The sequence below is a fragment of the Balaenoptera acutorostrata genome, chromosome 11, assembly GCF_949987535.1.
Source record: "Balaenoptera acutorostrata chromosome 11, mBalAcu1.1, whole genome shotgun sequence".
Taxonomy (NCBI): domain Eukaryota; kingdom Metazoa; phylum Chordata; class Mammalia; order Artiodactyla; family Balaenopteridae; genus Balaenoptera; species Balaenoptera acutorostrata.
Genome location: NC_080074.1, coordinates 63,656,602 through 63,684,436, shown reverse-complemented (window position 1 = coordinate 63,684,436; position 27,835 = coordinate 63,656,602). Strand labels below are relative to the sequence as shown.

The 27,835-nt window shown below is 44.4% G+C and overlaps 1 protein-coding gene across 5 annotated transcripts in view; it reads left to right on the top strand.

The window, feature by feature from the left end:
- The window catches only part of SCN8A (sodium voltage-gated channel alpha subunit 8), a 188,350-nt gene that overhangs the window by 138,809 nt on the left and 21,706 nt on the right, over positions 1 to 27,835 (top strand). For 3 of the 5 annotated variants that reach the window (XM_057557189.1, XM_057557187.1, XM_057557188.1), the window contains exons 11-19: positions 2,344 to 2,582; positions 11,029 to 11,202; positions 13,306 to 13,662; positions 15,738 to 15,800; positions 16,505 to 16,975; positions 17,513 to 17,630; positions 18,170 to 18,324; positions 21,236 to 21,409; positions 26,863 to 26,985. In XM_057557189.1, coding sequence (XP_057413172.1) covers positions 2,344 to 2,582; positions 11,029 to 11,202; positions 13,306 to 13,662; positions 15,738 to 15,800; positions 16,505 to 16,975; positions 17,513 to 17,630; positions 18,170 to 18,324; positions 21,236 to 21,409; positions 26,863 to 26,985 — 1,874 coding nt within the window. The remainder of the gene's footprint in view (positions 1 to 2,343; positions 2,583 to 11,028; positions 11,203 to 13,305; positions 13,663 to 15,737; positions 15,801 to 16,504; positions 16,976 to 17,512; positions 17,631 to 18,169; positions 18,325 to 21,235; positions 21,410 to 26,862; positions 26,986 to 27,835) is intronic. The other 2 variants (XM_057557190.1, XM_057557191.1) reach the window with 1 other exon arrangement.

Here is a 27,835-nt window from a genome sequence, read left to right as displayed (position 1 = left end):
GACATCTCACCCCCATATGTTAACACATTCGCCCAGAGTTTGCTGTTCCGGGTGTGTAGGGCCAGTAACGGTGTGCAGAGTTGTGAGTCTCTTTATAAACCTCCTTATTCACCTAACTGATCTCTTCTAGCTCCTAAAGCTCCACATTATCTTAGTTTTTGTGGAACGGAAACGAGTATCCTGAGGATCTTCCCCTCTCAGTAAATGGGAAGGATACTAGATATCTAGTATCCCTTTTTGGTGCCCCATAGGGTAGGGAAACCCTACCCTTGTCTGTCTGGCAAGGACTTGGAGCCTAGTTCATTGTAAAACGTTACAATTGTGTCAACTGTTAGAAACGTGAACAGTCCGCTGCTTCAACCTCCATGTGCAGGTGAACAGCAGACATTTGGAGAAAGGAGGAGATAAAAAAAGGAACGGAACCAGATTTCCAAATATGTACTATAAGAATTTATGGAAATAAGAGAACCTTTTCAATTTTCTTTTTTGGGAAGAAGACTAAATTTACCTTGGGAAGGGAGGGAGTTCTATGAGGAAGAAACCAAAGCAAATTTTCTTCACAGACTTCCTTTCCCACGCAAACTCCCACGTGTCGCTTACTGTGGCCCTTAAATCTGAAAAACCAAGGCAACCATTTTCTTAGCAACCAGGGAGCCAATTAGAAGCCCAACCAAAGCACCCCATCTAAAATAAAGCCATCACCATGGGCACCATCCGGCTGGTTGGAAAAAGGGAAAGTAGACTGATTTAAAGCAGCCATCTTGCTCTTCGTGAAATGTTGGGAAACTTTTTTTCTATTCCCTGAATGATTTGATTTTGTTAGTGGATTTGAGTGCGGTCAGGGTGGTAGCGGATGCAGTTATATCCAACCCCACAGAGCCAAGACCTGGCCTCTAAGGATTATCATGCTGACGGGTTTTCAAAGTTACACCTCTTCAAGAACATCCTTCCAGATCAAGGTCCTTGGACTTTTGTGATGCTAGCTATTATATTTCATACTTAATTTGAGGAGGGCTTTGTTACCGAGGGCCTCACGCCTAGATTGTTGGAGCTGAATGGCTCTCCGCCTTTAGTGTCTAATTGTCCTTTCTAATCTTTGCTTTGTAAACGACCTTAGAGCTCATCGAGTCCAGTGATTGTCAGTCTGGGTTTGTCAGAGTCCTAGGACCCTGGGGAAGTACCTCAGGGAAGGAAGACTTGGATTGCCCTGGACTCCAAGCTCCTCTTCCTGCCTAAACTAGAGCAGCTCCTGGTTTGTCTATTTTACATATTGGGGGTCACATGAGATCTTGTTTGAAAAAATGCGTCCTGCTTTTAAAAGAGGGACAGACTAAAGAGACGAAGAGGAGAAGACAAAAGAAGAGAGAAACAAAAAGGAAGGAAGAAAGGACTGAGGGACGGGGAGACGAAGAAGATAGAGAAAGAAAGGATGAGAGTGGGAAAGGGTGAAAGGGCAAGAGAAGGAGAAAGAGAGAAGAGCAGAGATGAGAAAGAGGAAGGAAGGAGCAAAGGGGAAGGAATGCAACCTCTGTTCCTGACTGCATTGCGAACTCACATTGTGAACTCGTACATCTTTGGGAACCTAAGACAGATGGTCCACGTGGTGGCTAGGTTGACAATGCTGGTTCTGCTGTAAAGAAAATAAACAACAATAGCAAATGCTTTCATAGCACTTGCTGTATGCTAGGGTGTTCTGAGGCACTTTATATATGTTTTAGCTCATTTAATTGTCGCAGCAAACTGAAGTAATTTACTCAAGGGCCCACAGTTAGCAATTGCCTGAGCTGGTTACGCCCATATATGTCTGGCTTCAGTGTGTGTGCTTTTGACTGCTTCTCTGATAATAAATAGTTTAATGATACCATGTGTAATAAAATATCTACCGTTTATTGAGGACTTACCTTGTGCCAGGCCCTGTGCTGTCTGCTATCAACCACTTAATCTGTAAGCAAAGGAGGAGGATTATAGGATTCATTTAGTCCTATAGCCTGAAAGTCAGTGTCCTTTTAGATGAGGCAACGGAAGCGTAGAGGACGCAGTACCTTGCCTGAGATCATACACTTGTGAGTGTGGAAGCCAGTTGAACCAGGGTTGCTATGCTTCCCAAACGGGTGGATTGAGTTTTGTTTATAACTAGATCCTTGTTAACTGGGATGTGACCTGGCACTGGTCATGCCTCCTCTCTGCCTTCAAGAGAGGGAAAACTGAGGGAAGCTCTCAGGAAAGTCAGCACTCCCTGGCCACCTTCCTTCTTGTGTTAATAGCAGTGATACCCACCAAGTCCAACCCTTTTGTTTTCATCCCAGGACTGAGGGGGCTACCTTTGTTCTTTACTCACTACAGAGCTGGAGGAGTCTCAGAGAAAGTGCCCGCCGTGCTGGTATAAATTTGCCAACACTTTCCTCATCTGGGAGTGTCACCCCTACTGGATAAAGCTGAAAGAGATTGTAAACTTGATCGTCATGGACCCTTTTGTGGACTTGGCCATCACCATCTGCATTGTCCTGAATACACTGTTTATGGCAATGGAGCACCATCCTATGACGCCACAGTTTGAACATGTCTTGGCTGTAGGAAATCTGGTAAGATGGAGCACGGCCTCCTGATTTGACCATCTGAACGGGTTTTGCCTGTAGGAATTTTGTTTCTGAGACTGAAAGCTGGAGTTTAGTTGAAAAGAAAGTAATAGTTAATTGGAATACAAATGCTTCCACATATGCCGCAGCCCCGCCGCTTCTGCTCGCTTGTGATCCCTTGGCTGTTTCCTCTTTCTGCAGAACTTTGAAGACGTCATTTAGGAGCTGTTGGTGACAGAATGGGAGGCATGGTACAGCGGGTTGGTTTCAGCAACCTGAGCCAAGGACTTGTGGATTTCTGTCTCATTCTGTTTCTCACATTACTTCCTGCATTACTCCAGCAAATCGCTTCCCCTTTCACCTTCAGTAACAACCACCACAAAATAGGGGAGCTCTTTCAGGGCGTTAAATCTAACGATAAATTTGCCCACACCGTCATATCTTAATTATCCATATGGGGACTGTCCACGGGAAGTTTTAAATTCTAGGCTGGTTTCCCCTCCTGTCCAACTTCTGAGTGTCGTCCAGTTTCTACCATTAGTTGATCTGTGCCAAATTTATTTTAACGTTGGCGTAAGTGATTAATTTATATTATTTAGAAGATAAGTATGCAGTTTTTAAAAAATAGATTATGTCATGTATTGTGAAGTCAAGTAGTTATAATTTGGGGATTTTCTGTTTTACTTCTTTAGTACAAAAATCAGGAGTTGATTGAATTTTGATCGACTGTAAAGAGTTAGTTGGAAAGAATCCTCTAGGTCATCTGGCTGCATTATTCCTTAGGAGTTGCACTATAGGCATGTCAGATCTAGTTGTTACCATTTAATTTGTGCATGATCTCTGCCTGGTATTTCTCTCTCTCTCTCTCTCTCTCTTACACACACACACACACACACACACACACACACACACACACACACAGAGTTTCTACCTTAAGTCCTAATATACTATTAAAGTGTTATAATATCATTTTAACTGCTGATTCGGAAAACACACACTGGTTAGTCCTTACAGCTGATGTTCCCTAGTACACATCCAAGGTGATACTGTAATCTTTCCAATCTTTATGTCTGAGTTAGTGACACACTTCAGACTCACTACTGCGATGTGCAGCTCAATGAAATACCCAGAGTCTTGAAACAGGATACCCTCATAGACTATCCAGGAAATCTGTTAACTGTCTCTGAAAGGCCTCTGAAGGTGGCTTGCTGTGTGATTGGCCGACCCTGGGGCTTGGCCATCAAGCAGCATTTTGAGTCAATCAACAATATCATATAAATATAAGCTTTATTTTATTAGCCAATAGTTATGTAACGAGAAATATGACTTGATCAACTTTGTTGTTGATGGTAGTGGCAGTGATGTGTTTCCTGCAGTGTTTTGTTTTTCTCAAAGTCTTTACTTTTACTTGCTTTTCACAGAATCAGTCCTTGATTTCCAAGGGATTTTGAGAGGCCTTTTCACATACTACCAGCAGAATTGCCCTCAGACCAGGCCAGAAAATAACGTTATTTTTCTCTTCTTGAAAATCTAGAGGGGACTTCCCTGGTGGTCAGGTGGTTAAGACTCCACTCTTCCATTGCTTCCACTGCAGGGGGCACGGGTTCCATCCCTGGTTGGGGAACTAAGATCCCGCATGCCGCACAGCACAGCCCCCCCCCCCAAAAAAGGGAACCTAAATTAGAGTCGTGAGCATTCAGAAGACTTTGCTCAGAATCATCACTGAAGAAGAGGGAGAGAGGAGAAGGTCAGCAGCTAATATTCGGGGACTTCCTGAGCCAAGCCAACCAGAACCAAGTTCTAAAAAGAGAAAGCACTCCGGGGGCAGAGTTTTCAAGGGAAAAGCAATGTCTGATTAGCAGTGGGGATGGAGAACAGTGAATGGTTCAGGATACTTTGGACTGGCCAGTGAATTGGACATGAGGGTTGAGGGGAAAGAAATCAGGAATGGTGCCTAGATTGGGGAAGTTTGGTAAGCGAGGGGGAAATGGGGATGACTGAGCAAGGAACAGGGGTGGAGTTTAAAATCTGGAGTTCTGTTTTGGACATATTAGCCTTAAATAAGCCATTGATTTCTGTCCGGAAATGTTTTACATCTGTAAAATGAGGATGACACCATGTCATCAGTAGTTGGGAGGAAAAAATGAGAACCTATACAGAAGTATTTGGACTAGTGAAAAGTACTCTCCATACTTAGGAACTGTATGAGTGTAGTTCAGTAGGAGAATTTTCAAAGGCTTGGAGATTTGGATACAGCCTTTGACTGAACCTGAGAATAAGAGAACAAAAAAAAAATGGGTGGACTAGCTTGTGAAATAGACTAGGATCTTCTCTTGTGGTTGGACGGTGAGGCTTTTCCCACAGCTGGGACAGTGAATTGAGTTGTGTTTGTCCACAAACGTGCAGATAGATGTTTTTGAGGGAAGATGAGAACAGCATTCTGTAAATTGGCAATCCCTGCCTCTTCCATCCTCCCCATAAGAAAAAAATGTTCATAATAGGAGGAAGAGTAAAGATAATTTGATCCAACCTCCATGTTTTATAGAGGAAAGTGAACCCAGGGAAGCTACTTGACTTTTGTATTGTTTAGTAGATAAACGTAATGATTCTTCTCTTGCTTTTTTTTGGTAACCATTTGAACACAATAGTGAGTTTATAACATGGTTTTTTAAACAATCTTAATCTTACAGAAAAGTTTCAAGTACAGTGTAAAAAACTATTTTTTGAGAGGAAGTTGCTGACACAGCCTGTCACCCCCAAATACTGTAGTGTGCTTTTACAAACAAGTACATTCTCCTGGACTTTTGCGGGACTTTTGCACAAGCGAGACTGTCATCTTCTCATTACATCTACCAGGTGGCACATGATTTGCATTTGTCCCGTTTCTGCCTATGGTCACTTGATCACTTGATTAAGGAGGTTCTGCCAGGCTTCTCCCCTGTACAGTTACTCTTTTTCCATTTGTAATTAATAAGTGTTTGTGAGGAAGACACTTTGAAGCTATCTAAATTTCCTGTTTTTCATTAAACTTTTGATTTATTCCTTTACTTACTTATATCTGTATGGACTCAAGGTTTTCAGTCTTATTCAGTGGGTTTTAATCCATTACTGTCATGTACTTAGATGTTTAAACCATTCCCGATTTGGCCAGTAGGAGTCCCTTCAAGGTGGCTTCCGTGTCCTTTCAACACATCCTCGTTGCTTCCTTGCTTTCTCAGAAATATTCCAGGCTAACTTTATATTTTTCCTGTCTCAGGTCTGGAATCAGCCATTTCTCAAGCAGCCCTTTGTTGTTTTAGTGGAAACTGACATTTAGAAGTCAAGATCTGTTGAAGCAATATACACAACTGGGCCCTCTCCGTACAGGGCTCACTGCTTATTCTAACCCAGCATTACAGGATTCATTCTAGTGTTCCTCTTTCTATGTTTATAACTCCTTCTCCAACGAAAAGAGACCTGGTTGCCACCATCTTTAGTATATTCCCTTATTTGATTTAAAAAAAAAAGCCATGGTTACCTCTTCCAGCGTGGGTGTCCTCTCCCCCTGGTCAGGCTCTGACGCCCCATGCTGGGCTCTCCAGCAGCCACGCAGCTCCTCCACGTGGACCCCTCCTCACACTTCTCAGGCACTGTCATCCCCGGCCAGGCCACCCCACACATCCTTGTTTCCCGTGCCCCACTTGAACGTGAACGCCTCATAGTGGACCTTCCCCCCGCATGGACCCCTCCTCACCCCACACCAGGCTTCCGCTACCTAGAAGCTCTCAGCATCCTGCTCGGATTCGGGCACCCCATGCCAGCCCACCCTTCCTGGCCCTGCTCGGGCGCTGACTCTCCACTCCATGCTGCCCGTCTGCAGGGACACTTTCCCCCCATCTCAGGCTGTCCTTCCACCCAGAAGTTCTCCTCGCCCGGCTCTGTAGCTAGCTCCAGAGGCCAGGCCACACCCTCCTCACTCTGCTTGGCTCTGACACCCTTCACTGGGCCACCTCTCTGGATGGATGCCTTCTTCAGCCCACTCAGGCTCTGACACCCCACACCAGGCTGTCCTCCCCATGAGGTTGCAGTCTCCACCTGCTTAAGCTCTAACTCTCTCTGCGGGTCCCCCACCCCCTCCAGGGTGGACACCCTCCCATCCCACTTAGGCCTCAACATCCTGTGCTGGGCAGCCATTCTACACAAATACCCTCCTTATCCCACTCAGACACTGGGCTGTCCCCCCCAGAGTGGACACTCTCCTTGGCCTGCATCGGCTCTGATAGCCCATGCTAAGCTGCTCTCCTGCACAGATGTCCTGCTTGGGCTCCAGCTCCTGACACCAGATCCCCCTCCATGTGGATAAGGGCTTTTGGCGGGGAGGGGGTATGGAAGGAAGGGCAAAAGCTTAACCTAACATGTAAGTTGAATTTCTGAGAATCTAAGCAAAAAAGGAAAAACGGGAAGTTATTTTCATCCTTCACCAAATACACATGAATGTTATAGTTTCTTTTCTTTTTTTTTTTTAATTAATTAATTTATTTATTTATTTTTGGCTGTGTTGGGCCTTCGTTTCTGTGCAAGGGCTTTCTCTAGTTGCAGCGAGTGGGGGCTGCTCTTCATCGCGGTGCGTGGGCCTCTCACTGTCGCGGCCTTTCTTGTTGCAGAGCACAGGCTCCAGACGCGCAGGCTCAGTACTTGTGGCTCACGGGCCCAGTCGCTCCGCGGCATGTGGGATCTTCCCAGACCAGGGCTCGAACCCGTGTCCCCTGCATTGGCAGGCAGACTCTCAACCACTGCACCACCAGGGAAGCCCATTATGGTTTCTTAATTGTAGCTTAGCTAGATTTTCAACCAAAAGGAATTCTTTTCAGATTTTCAATTTTCTTTATCTGTGTCCCTGTAGCCCCTCACGCATACCTCTTTTTAAATTCTTACTACCTGCTAAATGTTTTTGTGCCTGTCTTCTCCTGGTTGGGTAAGCGCAGATCTGAGGGGGCTCCTAGGATGTGGAACTTTCACTTTGAACGTGGGACGGTTCTGGGCATACCAGTTCAAGCTGATCACCCTGTCGACCCAGGATGCAGGACTTTCAGTATTAAAACCAGACAAGTCTCAGTACTAAACCCAGCCAAGTTGGTCACCTGACTCAGTTGTGACCAATGGGTGACTCAGTTCCTGAGGATCCATTATTTTTCATGGTCATATTCTTTTTTCATGTCTCCATTGTGGTACATAGGGCTTTTATCAAATTGAATTTCATTAACTTTGGAAGAGGATCCACTACAGAACAGCAGCTGATTAGCCTCCTTCTGGGCGTAGACAGGGGCATGCAAATCCCAGTGGCTCCCAAATGAGCCTAGCTTTGTAGACGCAGTTATGGCAGAGGAGATGTGCTGCTTCTCCCCACCCTTCCCAAGCCCCAGGCACAGCCCCAAATGAAATACCCCAATCTTAGGGCACTGTAGGCCTTGCCTGGTGAGCTGGCATCACACATGCTCAGGCCTATGCCCAGGGGCCTGTCCAGTAGGCCCCTGAAACATATGCTGACCATGAATTCAGAACATTCAATTAGAACAGAATTCTCAATCTTTCTTTGGCCTTAGGACCACTTTATACTCTTAAAAAGAGCTAAAGAGCTTTTTTTTATGAGAGTTGTATCTTTTGATATTGACCATATTTGAAATTAAAACCAAGAAAAATCTTAAATATTTATTTTAAAATCACAATAATATACCCATTATACAATTACATAAATAACATTTTATGGGGAAAAACTGTATTTTCTGAGAAAAAAATGGCATTGTTTGGCATTTTTGCAAATCTCTTTCATGTCTGGTTTGATAGAAGATACCTAGATTCTCTTACCTGCTTCTGTATTTAATGCATTGTGATATATTATTTTGGTTAAGTATAGGACGAAAACCTGGCCTCACACAGATGTGTAGTTGGAAAAGGGAAAGGATTTCATGACCCTTGAAAGGGTCTTAGGGACCCCAGGGATCCCTGACTACACTTTGAGATCTGCTGCACTAGAACATAAATTCTTAGGTGAATATTTGATGACATTCACAAGAGGGACATTTATATACAGTTGATGTGCTGCTTGTAGTTCCCTTTTTTAAAAATTAATTAATTTATTTATGTTTGGCTGTGTTGGGTCTTTGTTGCTGCACGCGGGCTTTCTCTAGTTGCGGAGGGCAGGGGCTACCCTTCGTAACGGTGCATGGGCTTCTCATTGCGGTGGCTTCTCTTGTTGCGGAGCACGGGCTCTAGGCGTGCAGGCTTCAGTAGTTGTGGCACGTGGGCTCAGTAGTTGTGGCTCCCGGGCTCTAGAGCTCAGGCTCAGTAGTTGTGGCGCACAGGCTTAGTTGCTCCGCGGCATGTGGGATCTTCCTGGACCAGGGCTCGGACCCGTGTCCCCTGCATTAGCAGGCGGATTCTTAACCACTGCGCCACCGAGAAAATCCTTGTAGTTCCTTTTTCTCCTCAAGAAGCATATCACAGTGCCAAGAAGAATGGCATCAAATGGATAACCTTAAATCTACTCTTCTCCATTTAATTCCTTCCAATAGTTACAAATTTATTTTCACCCAAACCCCAAACAAGGGCAGCACACTATGTGCTGAAACAACATGGGTGCCGACCTCTGTCACAGGCATTTCTACCAGGCGCCTGGAGGCCTTTCATCCCACTGAAAGGCAGCACCACATAACTGTGTCATTGATCTTCTGTCAGGAACCAGAGTTCCCACAGTATAGATATTCCGAGGTCAGTCAGCCCTTGCTTGTTACTGAGCACTTAATGTATGCTCACCAAGAACTAATGGGACAGCAAATTCAGTCTCTACTTAGTGTGCGTTAAGTGGGTTAATGTTTCTATGTAGAGAAACCTTTGATGGGCTGATGCTAAGGGTAAAGTGTGTGTCAGGAGTTGATTCACTGCCCCTACTTTCCTGACCTCACGCAGAGTGGTATTCTATTTGTATACGCTTAGCTTGCACTATGAACTTTGATTTAACTTAACCAGATCTCTTCAGGGAATATTTTCTTTCAATTTTAGGGTACTGCCTCTTCAATTTAGAAAAATGGGGGACCATAGAAACGTATACGGACCCCCAAAATTTCCAGCCCATTTATCCATTTTGTTGTGTTTTCATCAAGTCATTCTGTTTATTGCTATACATTAATTCAGTGTATTCAAGACAGTGTCTGTAATCTAAGTATTTTTCACTATTTTTAATTCTGTCCTCAGACCATATCTCCAAAGTTTTCCTCAAACTCCTTCATATGTAAACTTGGTAACGAAGTGGTTACAAGTATTAACTTACTATGAATTTTAAATCTGCTGCGTATGAAGTCTTCTCCTCCAAAAACAGAATATTCAGTAATAGTCGTATGTTACATGCTTAGGCTAGAATGAGGGTATTGGTCTTGTCAAAACTGGAGTTCATGGGATTTTACTTTCTCCTTGCATGTTATGTTACTAAGGCCTTGGGAAGGATGCAGAAAGCATTGGGAAACACAAGGTGCTCTGAAAGGCAGAAAAGTGGGAGCCAGGTAACACAGGGAAGAAGTCATTCTTGTACCCAATAAGCTCCAAATCTAAAACAATTACTACATTATTGACTATCATATTGAAAAAATCAAAAGGAAGCACCAAAGTCTCCAACAATAAGAAAGTTCTTTGAGGATATATTTACCCAATAGAATATTATACAAGCAATAAAAGTGAGAGTTACGAAGACCGTGTTGCAACATGAATGGAGTCATGATAAATGAAAAATGCGTGATAAGTGAAATGAGTCGTGATAAGTCAAGATAAGTGTAAAGCCAAAATATTATGTAGTCTGTGGCTTACAACTCTGACAAAATATATATGCATTTGAAGAAAAAAAAAGAAAAGGAGTACATTAAAATAATAGTTGTATGCAAGGTGGTGAGACTGTTTCTCCTGTATTTTTCACACTTTTAGCAATGTTCTGTTGCTTTTACCATTTAAAATAAGAAAGCCTGCAGTATATGTCGACGTTTGAGAAGACACATAATGTCAAATCAGGAATAATACTGTATTTTTTAAATATAATTATAACACGAGTGATTTTTTTCTTTTTTTTTGGCCAACATCCCAAACGTGGCATACACATTCAAATGACTGCTGACCCTTTAGGAGTCACCTGTGTGATATTTTCAATTGCTTAGAATAATTTTTTAACTGCACGTTTGAACAATATGAATTGGGTAGTTCTGGCAACAAAGATGTGAACATTTCCTCTTCATTCAAGAGGAAAATAAGAAGACTTTCCTGCATCACGTGGACTGGTCAGGAGACATCCAGGTATTGTTGTCCTCAGATGCAGAATTTAGCCAAGGCTGGCGCTTGGGGCTTCTTGGACATGCCATATTCAAAGATAATGATAAAGGCATTTTCTTTTTATTATTTCCTTTTTCTTAACCCCCTGCCTTCCCCTCTTTAGGTTTTCACTGGAATTTTCACAGCGGAAATGTTCCTGAAGCTCATAGCCATGGATCCCTACTATTATTTCCAAGAAGGTTGGAACATTTTTGATGGATTTATTGTCTCCCTCAGTTTAATGGAACTGAGTCTAGCAGACGTGGAGGGGCTTTCGGTGCTGCGATCTTTCCGATTGGTATTCCATATTTCTCCAATTTCTTTTTATATTTCCTATCTTGCAGCTACTAGAAAGAGTTTTGCATAAGTTAATCTGATGACTTTTAAAAATCCTTAGCTATATTCTACTCCCAATTTCAGTTGGCTGTTTATTGGCTTAGCAACTAAAATATTGAAAACTTTTCTGCTAACTACCTAATATAGAAAGTAGTTGTTAAAATCAGTCAACAAACAGAAATCAATTTTATGAAGTTCCTCAGAAAATAATGGTTAATCTAAAAGACGAAGAAGAAGGATTCCCAAGGGCTATTCTGAGGTCAAATTTGGATTTGCTAGTAAGCCTCTTTCTTTATCTGAACATCTCCTTGAAATGGCAAGAATTTCTCCTTTTTCAAAGATGGCTCTACTCATTTCTTCTATCATGGTGACCCCTTCCAAAAAATGAGAATAAAATAATGTTTTTTAAAGTTATATTGAAATTAGTAGTTGAACATCCATCATTAGCTAAGAAAGATTTTTCAAATGTATTTGAAGAAGTTAGTATTCAAATTACTAAAATGCCTCTGAAAGAATAGTTAACGATATCCTCGAAATAGCTTCCCATATGCATAGGCATAAGTGATGTCCTGATTAAGTCCCTTGAGAAGCTGAGTTATCATGGAGGTATCCCACTCAGACAAAGCATCAGACAAAGCATCTCCTTATTGGGAAGATACCTAAGCACTTGCAACTGAAAGGATTTCAGGATATTCAGCATATCTAAGAAATAGAATTGGATTAGAGTGAAACTGTTCATAAAACAGAAATCTCACTGAATCCAAGTCACAAATATTTGTCAAGTTTCTGGAACCTCTGCTTACTGGTCTTTGGTTAGGATCCAGCCCACAGTAGACTTTTTGAGAATAGTTCTTATTATCTAGAAGATAAGATGAAGAATTAAGAGATAGAAGCCTTACCACTAAATACACTCGATAAATTAAAAGCCAGTCAGAATAGGGAAAAAATATGAGAGACCCGGAGTATGCACAGAGCAACATCTGGTAAATCTTGGAACTCTCAGATAAGATTCAAGTTTTCTTTTTTTTTTAGATTTATTGAGGTTTATTTTTATATCAAAGGATAGTACAAAGATTTACCATACACCATTAACCTAAATACAATAAGTTTAACCTTCTAAACGTGCAATTGCTTGCTCAGAGATAGATCTGCAGATGGTTTTGCCACATAATGCCAAATTGCCCTCCTCAAGGGTTACATCAAATGACAGTCCCACTAACAATGTATGAAGACTCAAGTTTTCAATAGGAAAAAAAAAGTCCTAATCAGTGCTGTTGCCTTCTACCAGAATTCTTATTACATCACGTGTTAGTTATTGACTTAAGACATATGATGATGATCTCTGTTCATGGGCTTCATGCATTATAATTCTCAGGCTATTAGCCAAGACCTTGTAATCATTCATTACAGAATACAGAAATCTTGTGATTGACAGATACCAAAAGTTCTGTCCTCTGAACTAATATCAGTATAGTCCCTTTTCATAAGATATTTGACATATTGGAACTGCCCCTACTTGGAGGTTGTGGTTTTCCTCCAAGTTATTCCAAGCATGTCACGAAGTTTCATATCAGCGATTGATTATTTATTGGCAAGCAAAAAGAGAGGTATGTAGAATTTTTAAATGCTTGCTTTTTTAAAGAGACAGATGATTTATTTTCACCGTCCTTACCCAACTGACCTTTTGGTTCACTACAAATCACATTTTCCTTGATATGACCCTTGAGAAGTCAGGGGAAAATCAGTGGGAAAAGGATTATTTCAGGTATGGATTTTTAAAAGGTAGATTGACCAGAGACTAATTCAGGGGACTAGAGGCAGTATTCTTGGTTCTTAGTTCTAAATCTTTCACTTACTGTGCAGTTAATCTGTTTTCCTTCATCTTTGCCTCAGTTTCTCTCATTTTTGTCTAAGATACTGTTAGAAAGTCCTGGGGATTTCCCAAGGGTGCTCAATAAATGTTAAGATGATCTTAGTAATTTCATATGTTTTTATTGTAGCCATGTGGTAAGAATAAATGAATTGAGTTTCACTTGGGTTTTGTTTGGGTTTTTTTTTTCCATAGCTCCGAGTCTTCAAACTGGCCAAATCCTGGCCCACCCTGAACATGCTGATCAAGATTATTGGAAATTCAGTGGGTGCCCTGGGCAACCTGACCCTGGTGCTGGCCATTATTGTTTTCATCTTTGCCGTGGTGGGAATGCAGCTCTTTGGAAAGAGCTACAAAGAGTGTGTCTGCAAGATCAACCAGGACTGTGAACTCCCTCGCTGGCACATGCATGACTTTTTTCATTCTTTCCTCATTGTCTTTCGAGTGTTGTGCGGGGAGTGGATCGAGACTATGTGGGACTGCATGGAGGTGGCCGGCCAGGCCATGTGCCTCATTGTCTTCATGATGGTCATGGTTATTGGCAACTTGGTGGTTAGTACTAACTTGTAGATCTTTTTGTTCTTTGCTCTGAACATCTTACCCTTGACCCAGAAGCCCAATCTGCTTAGTCCTTCTACTACCTTCCATGTCTGTGTTGGTCTTTATTCTTTCTTGGCTCGAGAACCCTAAGGTACAAATGAAGGAAAGGAGACTGCTGTTTTCAGAGTCCTACTAGGTCATGAGCCCCATGATCTGTCAACCTTCTTTCATAGTTGTGGAAACAAAACTCAGCAAAGTTAAGACGTTTTTCCAGAGTCACACAGCTGATAAGTGTCAGGGCTTATATTAGATCCTTGACTTCAAAGTCTGTGCTCTTTCTGCTACAAAAAAAATAGAATTTCCCGACCTTGACAATATTGATCTTTGGGGCTAGATAATTATTTGTTGTGGAACTTTCCTGCATGTTGTAGTGTGTTTACAGTATCCTGGCCTCTACTCTTTACTGTCCAGTAGTGACTCCCATCCCAAGTTGTGAAAACCAAACATGTCTTCAGACATTGCCAACTGTCCTCAGGGGTCAAAATTGCCCTCCATTGAGAACCATGGATCTAAACCATCCCAGGATTTTATCTGATTTGTATAAATTGCAAATCACTTTCTTGCTTTACTCTGATCTGTCTGCCTGCTGTCTTCTGCCTCTGTATATAGAACATTCCCCAACAGAGACTTCACACCTTGTTTCTCAAAGTGTCATCTGAGGACTAGCAGCAATGAGATCGTTTGAGAGTGTCCTAGAGATGCAGAATCTCAGACCCCTCCCCAGAACTACTGAATTAGCATCTGCATTTGTAACGAGATCCCCAGGTGATTCATGTGCATGCTAAAGTTTGAGAAGCACTCATCTTTCAGATCAGGCCAAAGCCCACTTGCAAGTGTAGAGCGAGGAGGGCTGGAAGAAGGCATACTCAGATGACCCCTTATAAGCGCATCCATAGTAGGTCTCTTCCTTTTTCTGCCATAGAGAAGCACATGCCAGTAGAGGGTTCCTACTCACCAACCTCTGAACTAGCCATGCTCCCCCTATTCTTTCACTGGACCTATAAAAATAGACACTGTAATGCTTCTTAATCGCTCCCATTCTCCATGCCCAGCCACCTTCCCCTCAGTCCTGATCCCCCTGGTCTTTCCACTGCTTCAGTGAATACAGCTACTGCCTGCTGGTCTGCAGTGGGATCAACATTACCAGCCCTGACCTCCTACCGTTTCTCTAGCCTCCTTTTCTCAGTTTTCTCGGGGACATCTCGCCATGACTGGCTATAGATACCTGAGCACATGACAGAATCCACTATTATTTCTGCCTCTGATGACACCTTTCCCAGTTCCCCTTGGCTCCGTCCTTCTGCCCATGTAGTCTCTAGTAATCTGTAAGTCTTTCTGACTTTTCTCTCCACTCCTAGTAAATATCTGATGTCTGTCATATGTCTTTCTTCTTAGCATTTCTATACCTACATCTTTCTTCATAGTATTTCTGAGATCTGCTCCTTCCTTTCCATTTCTACAACCCATCTATTATTTCTAAAAGTGTGAGGAAGACCACCTTCATCACAATCACCTGAGTTTCACTCATTAAAAAAGGCCAAGTCCCAGGCCTTACATCAGATCTACTGAATCAGAATCTTACAGGTGAGGCCAAGGAAATGCTTATTTTTAACAAGCATCCCATCCCAGGAGATTCTTCTGCATGCTAAGGTTTGAGGTTACTATAGCCTAATCCAGACCCTCATCAGTTCATGCAAGCAACAGCCTCCTAATTCCTAGTCCCCCCTAACGCCCCCCCCACGACCTGTGTACATAGCTAGTAGGAATGACTTTCTCAAATCTCTGTCATCATCTGTGACTCCTTTGCTCAAGGACCAATAGTGAATCCAGTTAAATAAAATTCAAATCTTTCAGCCTGACCTTCAAAGCCCTCTGCAACTGACCCCCATTTTACCGACTATATTCCTTTGTAATTCTGCAAATGGCCGCAGTAACCCTGATACATATAGTTCATATATTGTTTCCATTTCTCCCACTCTGCACATATGATTATCTCCACCGAAAAACTATGCCTTACTCTTCTTCAGAAGTGTGACAAAGTAAGGGCCAAGTGTAAATCAAGAAGTGAACATCTCTCTCACTTTTCAAAAGTAAGTCTTAATAAAAATAATTAATTTAATGCCCAATGTGCTGAAATAAGGGGAAAAAACAACATAAATAAAGCTTGTTTCTGATGGCTTGACACTTCAATATATGATAGAACACAAAAGTCACCATCACTGTCTTGCTAGAGCTACTTAATTTTGATACATGTTAGGAAAACAAAGAAAATTAATTCTTAAAATAGGGTGACATCAAATATATTTCAGTTCCACCGTCTAGATTTGTGGTATGAGAGTCTGGCTCTCCAAGCCTAATTTTTTTCTAACCTGGGTCCTCCAGGACATCTGCTGCTCATGAACACATGGCATCTATGCATTCTTTGATCCTCCCCAATAATCCATACCCACCTTTTTGTTTTTATTTTTGGGGAATTTTCTCCCAAAATGGATACAGCCTTTGCTTCCTCGGATTATAAGAAAAGCAGTATGTTTTGAAGTACATATATATGTATATAACACTACAAAAGAACCAAGAAAAGGGGTACTAAACTCCTTGTATTACAACCAAAACCAAACAAAATGCCCACCTAGTGACATTTAAAACACTCCGTGGGTCAAATGAAACACAATAGAAACTCTTGAGTCTTTCACATAAGTCTGTGGGCTCCCAATTTGCAACCCTAGTTTAGTGGATTCCTTTACCCAATACCATTCTACATTCACTCTCCTTTTTCCTAATGCTCCTGGTACAGGTGCTGAACCTGTTTCTGGCCTTGCTCCTGAGCTCCTTCAGTGCTGACAACTTGGCAGCCACAGATGATGATGGGGAAATGAACAACCTGCAAATCTCAGTAATCCGGATCAAGAAGGGCGTGGCTTGGACCAAACTGAAAGTGCGCGCCTTCATGCAGGCCCACTTCAAGCAGCGCGAGGCCGATGAAGTGAAACCTCTGGATGAGCTGTACGAAAAGAAGGCCAACTGTATCGCCAACCACACTGGCGCCGACATCCACCGGAACGGTGACTTCCAGAAGAATGGCAATGGCACAACCAGCGGCATCGGCAGCAGCGTGGAGAAGTACATCATTGATGAGGACCACATGTCCTTCATCAACAATCCCAACCTGACCGTGAGAGTGCCCATCGCGGTAGGCGAGTCTGATTTTGAGAACCTCAACACCGAGGACGTTAGCAGCGAGTCGGATCCTGAAGGCAGCAAAGATGTAAGGTCCTAGCCTAGAAACGAGTCTTGATCCTATGTGAGAACAAACGGCTCTGTCAGCCCCAAGGCATTGGTTCAGCTGTGGGTCTGGCAGAGAGATTCTGGAAGAGCCAACTCTCAACTTTGAGAACCAACCCTACCCACCCCCCGCATTGTTATTCTAGATGAGCTAGATTCCTGAGATGTTTCCAGATCTGTCTCCATTGCTTCTGGATCATCTGGATCCAGAGGCTGGAGAAAACCCTCAAGTACTTCCCTGCCATTAATCTGTCTGAGCTGTATTACTGAGACCAATCTGTAGCCCATCTTCTGCTTAGGGTAGATCACTGTCATCTGTGAGTGGGCTTTAATGTTGTACCCCATCCTGACAGAAGTTTTGAGGGTGCTGTGGTAATTGTTTGCCTGTGATGAACTGGATGATCATGGATTTGTAACAAGAAATGTAGCCGGTCCATCATCTGTACCAAGGTAGCGTAGTCAGTGTAGAGTGGACATGGTGCTGCAGTGTTGCTTCTCTGCCTTTTCCTTGTGTATCTAGAAACTGGATGACACTAGCTCCTCTGAAGGCAGCACCATTGATATCAAACCAGAAGTAGAAGAAGTCCCTGTGGAACAGCCTGAGGAATACTTGGATCCAGATGCCTGTTTCACAGAAGGTGAAAGGGGGCCAGGAGAGGGGATGGCATGTAGCACTTGCACTGCTCACAGACACATTTCTGCCAGGGTCACTGGTTGGCTGGGGAGGGGGGCTCAGTGGCTATCTTCAGGAACTTTGTTCCCCGCCTCATCATTTTGAGGGAGGTTGATACTGTTTTCCCTATTTGATTCTTAGCTGTCACAAGTTTTTACTCTCAGGCTTTTCTTTGTCCTTTTTTCTTGACATCAGCCCAGAACTTCCACTAGAAAGGCCTATTCTGTCATGGCTGTGTCTGCCTCCTGACTACCCTTTTCTCCTCCCTCTCACTGCTTCTTTATAGGACATCTTCCCAGTGCCAGAGGGCCTTGCCCTGGTAGCCTGGCAGCCTGGCCTCAGCCCTGCCACCCTCTCCACTTCTGAGCCAGACCTTCCGATTCAGCCACTGAGCTCCTGGCTGTGTGCTGGGGCAGCACCTGGTGGGGCCTGGGAGAAGGAGGACAGGGTACATCTGGGCGGGGCACGTCCCACAGTCTGACCTGCCTCTCCCTCTGGTGCCAGGTTGTGTCCAGAGATTCAAGTGCTGCCAGGTCAACATTGAGGAAGGGCTGGGCAAGTCTTGGTGGATCCTGCGGAAAACCTGCTTTCTCATTGTGGAGCACAATTGGTTTGAGACCTTCATCATCTTCATGATTCTGCTGAGCAGTGGCGCCCTGGTGAGGTCCGGGGGAAAGAGCCATGGGGGATTGGCTGGGGAAGGGGTAGAGCAGGGAAGACTGGATGGGCCCAAGCCCAGTTTCTCTGAGAACACAGCTTGACTGTAGACCCAAGAATAATGATCTACTAAAGTGCTTCGAGCTGGTGTTTTGAGCCTTTGGGATTAGGATTCAAAGTTGTCCAAATCGTCATCTTTAGACTCAGCACGATCCCTCTGAAGCCTAGGACCCCCTTTTCATCAGGAAGAGAATACAGATTACCAAGTATCTTCACTGCTTAGTTTGCCCCATTCAAAACAACTTCCTAAAATGAGCTTCCCTTTCTTGCCTAATACCCTGAATCACTAGTTCTTGACTTTTCAGTTACCCAAGATAGGAGGAAGGTGGTACCCCTCCACCCCCTCTCCCCTCATACGCTGCTGAACTTGGAGAACCCATGGCCTTAGCAGATATTAAGAGTCAGATCTCTGGTACAAAGGTCATTATATTCACGTGGTTGTAAGTGCTTCTCATTAATCAGTGAGGCACACAGGGCACTGAACACACAGGTTCCTCCCCTACTAGGACTAATTATCTTGGCGTTTGCTTTCATTTTTTAGCAGGATTATAACTGAGGAGATCTGGACAGGGTCTGCTGTGAGGGAGCTGCTTCCTAGTTGAGTAGATTCGAAGACAGCAGAGACTAGAGACACAACACATTTTCCTTCTTTTAATTAAGGGAGAAGTAAAGAATGCTGGATTTTGAAATGCTTTTAAAGAAGGTGGGCACATTCATGTAGGTGTGGAATTAGAGCCTAATCTGGAAGCAAAAAATAACAAGAGAGAAGCCCCAGATTTAGTGTTAAAGATCCCCCAGTGACTTGAGAAGTCTCTCTGACTTGTGAGGTAGGAGAATAGGGGAAGCCGAGACAGGAAGTGACATGTGGTGAAGAAGAGCCCGAGCATGAAGCAGTGGGGCGTTGGGGGTGGTGAGGAATGCAGGAAAGCATCAGGACTAGCGCAGGAGGCAAAAAAGCCTCCATCCCTAGTGAAGGGGAGCCAGACCACCCTGCCTGCCCCCGGGCCATTTATTGCACCAACAGGCATTCACTCAGCACCTTCTGAGGCGCTGTGGAGGCCCCAAGATGACAGTGCAGGCCCTGCCCTTGAGAAACGGAGGATCAGACTTAGGCCAGGGATGGAGGAAGGTCTTTTATTATTGCTGTCATCATTATTCTTCAAATCTAGTCAATGAAAACCTAAAATAAGAGAGGACATGCCTCACCCTTTGATTCTTCTCTTCCCCCGTCTCTACGAAAAAGAGTAGAAGCAGCAGTGAAACAAATGTATTGAACTTTCTTTACCGCTACCTGTGACAGTCTTTATTTATCAAAGGTGAATAAAACGGGGGAGTCTGGGCTCAGGACATGAAGACCCTGCGCAGTAGTAGGCGTGAGACTCAAGTCAAGTGAAGCCACAGCTAAAACGTCCAAGAAAAGACTAGAATGTGGTTGTGAGGAGATTTCAGAGGGGGATCAGAGCCCCCAGTGACAGGGTGATCAGTCTCAGACAGCTCACATATGTTGGGTTCTAGGATGGATTTCTACAGGTGGAGCTAAGGGGAAACGTGACATGGAAGCTATAGCTTTTCCACTGAGCGGAGAGGATTTATTTGTACCAGACCCTGAGGACTGTGGACCCGTGATTTCTGTCCCCACTGCCCAGCAGTGAACCTGGATGTCCGTGTGCCTGCATTTTGGAAGAAGAGTCTGCGGGCAGCCTGACTCTGTCCTTCCTTCTGGAACTGTTCAGATCAGGCTCCTCCACCGCAGGGCACAGGACCCTTTGCCCACCTCCAGTTTTTTTCTTCATGCTTCAGGTATTCCCTCCCCCCAGCACAGAGCTTCTGCAGTCCGCCCCCCTGCACGCACGAGTGCTCAGACCTTCACATGACAAAGGCTCATCCCCTCATTTGGGAGTTCCAGAGAAAGAAAGGAGTGTTGAGATTCTCTTCACCCTGTGTCTTCCAGTCCTGGAACTCTCCACCTGTACCTGTGGTGTCAGGGGCTGAAGGGAGAAAAATTTTTGTCCTATAAATATATAAAGTGTCAACAAGGATGTGGAGAAATTGGACCCCTCATATACTGCTGGTGGGAATGTAAACTGGTCCGGCCTCTTTGGAAAACAGTTTGGCAATTCCTCAAAAAAATTAAACTTGAGTTACCAATGACCCAGCCGTTCCACTCCTAGGTATATACCCAAGGGGCATAAAAACATGTCCACATGAAAACTTGTACACAAATGTTCATAGCAGCATTATTCACAATAGCCAAAAAGTGAAAACAACACAAATGTCCATCAACTGATGAAGGATAAACAAAATGTTGGTATAGCCATAACTGGAACATTATTCATCAATAAAAAGAAAAATGAAGTGCTGAGGGGTGCTGCGATATGGATGAACTTTGAAAATACTATTCTAAGTTAAAGAAGCCAGTCGCAAAGGACCGCATATTATATGATTCCATTTATACGAAATGTCCAGAAGGAGTAGATCTGTCGAGATAGAAAATAGATGAGTGGTTGCCAGGACTAGGGGGAGATCGGGAGACTAGAGGGTGACAGCTAGAGGTGTGGGGTTTCTTTGGGGGGTAATGAAAATATTCTAAAATTGTGGTGATGGATGTACGACTCTGAATTGTATTAATAGCTATTGCATCGTACACTTTAAATAGCTGAATTGTGAGGTATGTGACTTACATCTCAAGAACACTTTTTTAAAGAGAAAAGCCATGTGTAGCAAGGGATAGAGCGAAAGAGACAGGGAGCTGATGACGGGCCACCGCAGGTGGGAGGGCTGCCGAGGGGGGCAGTACCTCCGTGTTGCTTGTTTCCCTTTAGGCACTATAGGCCGCTGCTGCCTCTCTTCCAGGCCTTCGAGGACATCTACATTGAGCAGAGAAAGAGCATTCGTACCATCCTGGAGTACGCTGACAAAGTCTTCACCTATATCTTCATCCTGGAGATGTTGCTCAAGTGGATAGCCTATGGCTTCGTCAAGTTCTTCACCAATGCCTGGTGCTGGCTGGACTTCCTCATCGTGGCTGTACGTGTCCTGCTTTCTACTTCCCACCCATGCCAGCAGGAAAGCAAAAACAGGGACTGTCCTTCCTCTAAGGGCTGGAGTTGCCTGGGGCCCAGGGTGTAGGGCAAGATGTAGATGGAGCACTCAGATTGTAACTCTGGGAAGGGACTCTGAAGTCCTACATTTGCTCCAGGGACTAACTCAGCAGCTCTTTACTCTGGTGGTTTGACCTAGAAGTTTGAGAGATTAGGATTGGGAAGAATCACTGGTGTCAGAGCCTTGTTATTAGGCTGGGAACAGGAAGATTCTGTCCCCGAACCAGTGTGATGTCCTCCTCCTGCTGCCAGGAGAGGGCTTAGAGGACGAGGTGGGTGCTGCTGGGATGGAGGTGGTGGTGGGATCTAAGTAGACTCTCCTGCTGACCGTCCCTGTGGACACCCCCATCTACGTCAAGTCTTCATACCAGACTCATCTGAACAAGTCAGACTGTCAGGGAGAGGAGGAGTTTACCCTGAAACAAACCCCCCCCTCTTCCCACACATTGCCATTTCCACAGAGGTGATCAAACTCTTAAAAAATCCTTTTTCCTCCAGGTTTTGAGACCATCTCCACAGCTCAGTGGCCTTCACCTGCCATGTTATTTTTCAGGGTGGAAGCTGCATCACCTGAAACTGTTTCTCACCCCACCACGACTTGTTCCTTACTGGGTTTTCTAACCATGATGAGTGTTTCTTATTCTGTCTAATCACTAAAGCTTTTTTTCTTTCAGTCAAATCAGCATTTGAATGGGAATGAATGGGAATTTCAGGAGCAGGGCCTATGGAAACTTCACTTCCTTCTGAGGGCTGAGAAGTGCCAAGAAAGTGGAGTGTTTGGCGGCTGGGTTGATACATTTAGAATATGGGTTTCATTGGCTATATGGTGAACTACGTGTAGAGTGCCTCCGGGATCTAGCATAGAGCAGCAAGGAAGTAACAGGCACCTGGCGTTCTGCTCTGTTAATGGGCTCCTTTCCCAACACAGTACCTGCAACTTCCATGGTTTAATGACTCCTTCCAAGAGCTGTCACTGTGCTCCTATCTGCATTCCCTATTTCAAAAAGCAGGCCTTTGGGAGGATCCCTAAATGAAGCGAGGAGGTCACTGGCTGCCGTCCGAGTGAACCGGAGACGTATCGCCCCAGAGTTGCCAGCAAGAGAGGCTCCTAGCCAGAGGTTTCAGCAGCCTTGGATGGAAGGGACTCTACCTCCCACAGATGGAAAGCTTGAGTTCTAGGAGCTAAGGAATGGGCTTGGGATAAGGCCCAGAGAACTAAAGTGACACTGGGCCAGCTTTCTTTCTACAGAACACGGCAAGTGCTCTGGAGTCTTCATTTCACTGTAACTCCTCAGGACCACTTAGAATCAGGTGGGACGCCCGTGGGAATCCTAGAAGCCCCTCATCTTCTGGACCTTCCAAGAACTCGGATAGATACATCCACTACCACACTTCCAACAGCCCTAGGAAAGCTGTGATTCAGAACAGATCTTCCCTACCATGACGGGCCTCCTGTTCACCCTAACCTCTGCTACTCTATTCCTCTTCCCCCTGGGGTGGGCAATCCCAGAATTTGTGAGTCTCAATCAAGTATCCCACATTCCTCTGGTACCCAAATAAGCTGCTAAAAGCATTAACGATTCTGCATGTCACCATTTATTTATTTAGCAAATATTTTTAGTACTTTTTATACTAGGTGGCAGGGAAACAAAAAACATGAGAAAGGCATGTAGCCAACTGACAATAATCCTTAAATCCCCCTAGCTTTGGGGAATTGCTGGATTCTTACATTGCCATGAGACCTGACACTGGCTCCTGAGACTACCTCTGGACCAGTGACTAGTAGACAGACATAAATGAAATACCATTCTCCGTGTGGAATTGTCCCAGAAGCCATAGGGAGTCACGGGACAGGCAGGCATAGTCCCGGCCCCTGGGAAGCTCACACTGGCTTGCTGGGCCACTCTGACCTGATTCCAGGCTGTGGAAATCCAGCATTCCAGGAACAGGGCTTTCCCAGGACCTTCCTTCTGTTTTCTCTGGGACAGAGCAGTGCATTTATTCTTCACGTCTCATGTCTATCGAGCATCCGCAACACAAAGCCTCCTGCCAGGTATTGTGGGGGGATACAGAGAGTAGAAGACAAGGTCACTTCTCTCAAAGGACTGAAAAGATGGGACACGTACACAAATAACCAGTGTGAAGCAGAGTGTGCTGGTTGGGGTGGGGGAGCCCCAGTCCATGCCATGGCTGCACTGTTTGCCACTTTTGAGTTGCGGGTGGAGAATAAGGCTTAGACTGACCCTTGGACACGTGGAACTGTCAGTTTTTGCTGTCCTTTTGGACAAAGTGTCTAGTGCCTTCGGCATTTGAGAACATCCAGCAGGTGTAAATATTAGGTCCTAATTTTGCAGCATCTCTGAGACTCTCTTCCTCCCATTTCATCCACCGGTGACTTGATGTCTGAATCTGTTATTCATCACCATGTCTGTTTCCCTAATGGATTTTCATTCTTCCTTGTTGCCCTTTATAGCTGCTCACAGTACCTTTTAGAATCATGGGGATGATCTAGACAACTTCCAAGGTTAACTCTCTGTGTTTATAAGCCAGGTGAATTCCCAAACAGAGACAACATTTTCTTTTGCCCAGGTCCTTGGCTGCACTGGAGATCTTGTCCTGGAAAAGAATTTTGTCATCTTTTCCCAGGGAAATTTACCACATCAGATCCGGAGATTAGCCAGCATATCGGTTCCAGGGATGGGAACTTGCAGAGACCATTCACCTCATCCTGAATTCAGACTACTGAAACCATTCTCCATTTGAAAATGTTCACATCATTTTGAAAAAGCCACCCAGTGTCTCTCCCTTTTTTTCAATGCCTGAAGCCACAGATACCCTGGATTTTGACTTCCCCTCAACTCCTTTTTTTTTTTTTTTCAGGTTTGAGTCTTTCCTTAACTCTAAACCATGTTCTGATTATGTCCAGTGAGAGTTTAACATGGAGACTCAGCAGATTATAAAATTGCCCCTAACTGTTTAGGAATAACCCAGATCGGATGCTTGCTGATCCTGTCTAGGGTGATCTTGGCCAGATTGATGAATTGAGTGGCAGACTATCTCTCAGCACCATTTAGAGCCAGCCTCTGAATTGGCATCTGTACCTCCTCCACCCTTCCCCCCACTTTAGGTAGGCCTATTTATTATCAGATAAATTACGCACCGCCCCCTGCCCAGAGAAGAACTTGGGTTGTCTTGTTTTTTGCAGTCTTTACCTGGCATAGTTTCACAGGATGAAGTTGACTCAGGTATTTTGAACTCATGTATTTGGTTGAGGTCTCTTACCTTCAGATGTACCTATAGATTCTTTGGGGTTAAGAGTTGGCTGCACTTGGCAATAGAAGGCAGAAGACACCTCCATGTAGAGTCTTACTGTTAATGATGGATGGAGGGAAAATGATTGGTTGGTACTACTGTGTTCTAGATAAGGATTTTGAGGCCCTTGTTTTGAACAGAAATTGAACTCTGAGCCATCTACCCTTCAAAGAGCATGAGACCTACTCATGTAGGTCTCTTTAGTCAGCCTTAGGGCAGCATTTAATTCCAGATTTGCTTTGGATACTGCCCAGGACTCTAGAGAAGAGACCTACACTAATGGGTTATGAGGACAGGCATAGTTGAAGGTTCACAACCCTTTTAAAAACTGAAACCTTTGAGCCTGTTCATCCGTGACCCTCACTAGGTCATTGACCTGCTACTTCTACCGCTGCCAGCCTGCTGCTTAATTATAAATATCTTCATTTAAAGCAACTTTTTTTTTTTTTTTTTTTTTACAGTTCAGAGGTACGGAATCAAAGAAGTAAATCCCTCAGCTAGAGATAAAAAGCAACAAATGAAACTAAGTTATGGATTGTTGCTTTAAAATACCAGTTTAGGCCAAGCCGATCTGTAATCACCACTTCCCAGTAGAGGGAATTTAAGAATTGTTGATGGAAACATCTTAACCGATCCCAGAATTTGTGGTGCAATATAAAGGAAAGACTGCTCTAAGAAAGCCAGAGCCCAAACATTCTAACTAAAGGTATTTCAGGTCTGGTGTCCCATGAAGAGCTACATATCTCTCTCCGGTTAGGCCCAGGCAGCCCTAGGTATAGTTAAGGGTCGGCGTGGTAACTGTTCTGAGAGCTCTGGTAGAATAAGGTGAGTTTGCTGGTGGAAGAGCAGGGAAGAATTTGACCGTGACTCTAGGCCTAGAGACCAGACTACTTCTCCCCAGCATGGCAACATATTCAACCCCAAATTGTTCAGATACCGTAATCCTCTACTGAGATTTTGTCATCCAACCTGCCAGTGAGGGAGGTGACCTATCCATGGGAGAAAGAGCTCTGGCCTGGGAATCAGGCATGTGAGCCTTTAATCCTGGCTCCAGAACTGCCAATGTGACACTGGGCAAATTCTTGTGTATGGGTCTCAATTTCCTCATCTATAAATAAAAAATTATTCCAAGAACCCTTCCAGCTGTTATTCTGATGATGAGAGTAATAGAAGATTGTCCTGGAAAGGACAGACCTGAGGCCAGTTCTTTTGGGGCTGTTCTGGAGAGAAAGAATGGGGATTATAAGGGAAAATATGGATTCAGTTGTCCAGACCCACCCAAGCTCTCGTGGCCATGAAGGAGTCATGGTTATAATTAAAAGATGGAAGGATTGTTGCGGTTAAAAGTGAGAGATAGAATCACTTAAGTGAGTTCCCATGGAGCCAAACCTCCATCAAGAAGTTTCTTCTTTTGGTCCTTTTCTTGTTGGGAACTGCAAAGTCAGCTGTGGTACTTACTGAATACGTTTCCTTGTTGATGTAGTAACGCATCCAATTCTCAAACCAATGGTTTCTTGTCAACCAGGAGTAAGAGAGCTTGTCCCTGTTGGAAATCCATGGTGAATGAGCTGAGGAGGGGGCAGCCTGTGTGGAGTGTGTGTATTTATCTGTATTCTTTTCCATAGGTACCATTAAATTTGTCTGGCTTAATTTAATGGGAACTTCTGGGACCTGCAGAGACTATAAAGGGCGAGGGTAAGGTTTTTGTCATCTGTTCAGGCTCCTCTCCTTCCAATGGAACTTCCTCATTCTCCCTCTCCCTTCAGCCTCTCCCCTTTGCCAACTTGTATGTCTGTTCTACTGCCCTCTCTCCACGTTCTCTTCCCTTTGTGTGTTTTCTTCTGCCTCTCAACCACCTTTCCTTCCAGGTCGTTTGAGTCCAAGTTGAAGTAGGCAGCTGGTGTTACCCACTTCCTCTTCCTGGGGTTGGGGGGGGGGAGGCCCAATCTGTATAATCAGTGCTAGGGGCTTTATTCTAACACTCTGGAACCTCTCTGTTTTCTTTTTTTTTTTTTTTTCTTTCGTTTCCTTTTTTTGTTTTTGTTTTTCTCTTCTGTTTCCGTGTAGGTCTCTTTAGTCAGCCTTATAGCTAATGCCCTGGGCTACTCGGAACTAGGTGCCATAAAGTCCCTTAGGACCCTAAGAGCTTTGAGACCCTTAAGAGCCTTATCACGATTTGAAGGGATGAGGGTAAGATACTAAGAGCAGCTGATCCTTCTGCATGCCAGTGGAAACTGTCTAAGCATGCTAGAACTGATCACGTGGTGGAAAGATCATTCACACACGAACTCTGGATGCAGCTGCTGATTTGATCCTCCACTCTTTCTCCCCCGCACCTGCCCCAAGGGCAGTCGCGTTTAGCTGCCTCATCACATTAATACCGGCCCCACCCCCAACGACACGCCATCGCAGAACATGTTAACATTGGCTATTCTCATCTGGCCTGGCTTACCTGTAGCCCTTGGGGCGGCTTTCTGGGCTGTTGATTTAATAGGGAGAATCACCAGGTGCAAAGAAGGGGAATTGTCACCCACAGACCCACTGAAAAGCAGAGGCCGCAGGCAGGGAGAGTGCAGTGTAGGGGGCGTCAGCCAGGTGGGGACTGCGGCCTTGGAGTCGCTGAGAAAGCGGCCGAGAAGGGGCTTGAAGACGGGATGGCAGGCCTGGAATTGGGGACGGAGCGGAATTTGGCATGGGCCCGGGAAAAGAAATGCTTTTCTTTCTGTTCTGATTCCTCTTATTGCACCTTGTTGTTCTCAGCCCAGTCCCGTAAGGACTGGCAAGCCTCTGTCTGATAGCAAAGCTTTCCTCCTCACCCCCCTACCCCTCTGCCCACGCTATACGGTCCCCTGTCCTAACACTGTCAAAATAACAACCGGGTACGATGCTAGATGACTATCAGCTAGTTCTCCTGAAATTTCTCAACACCTGCTATTCCTGCTTTGGCGATAGATAACTCCACCCAAATCCAAACAGTGCAAGGTGCTGTCACCCTGCCAACTATAGAAATAAGGCTCCCTCTTTTGGTGCCTTTTTGCTG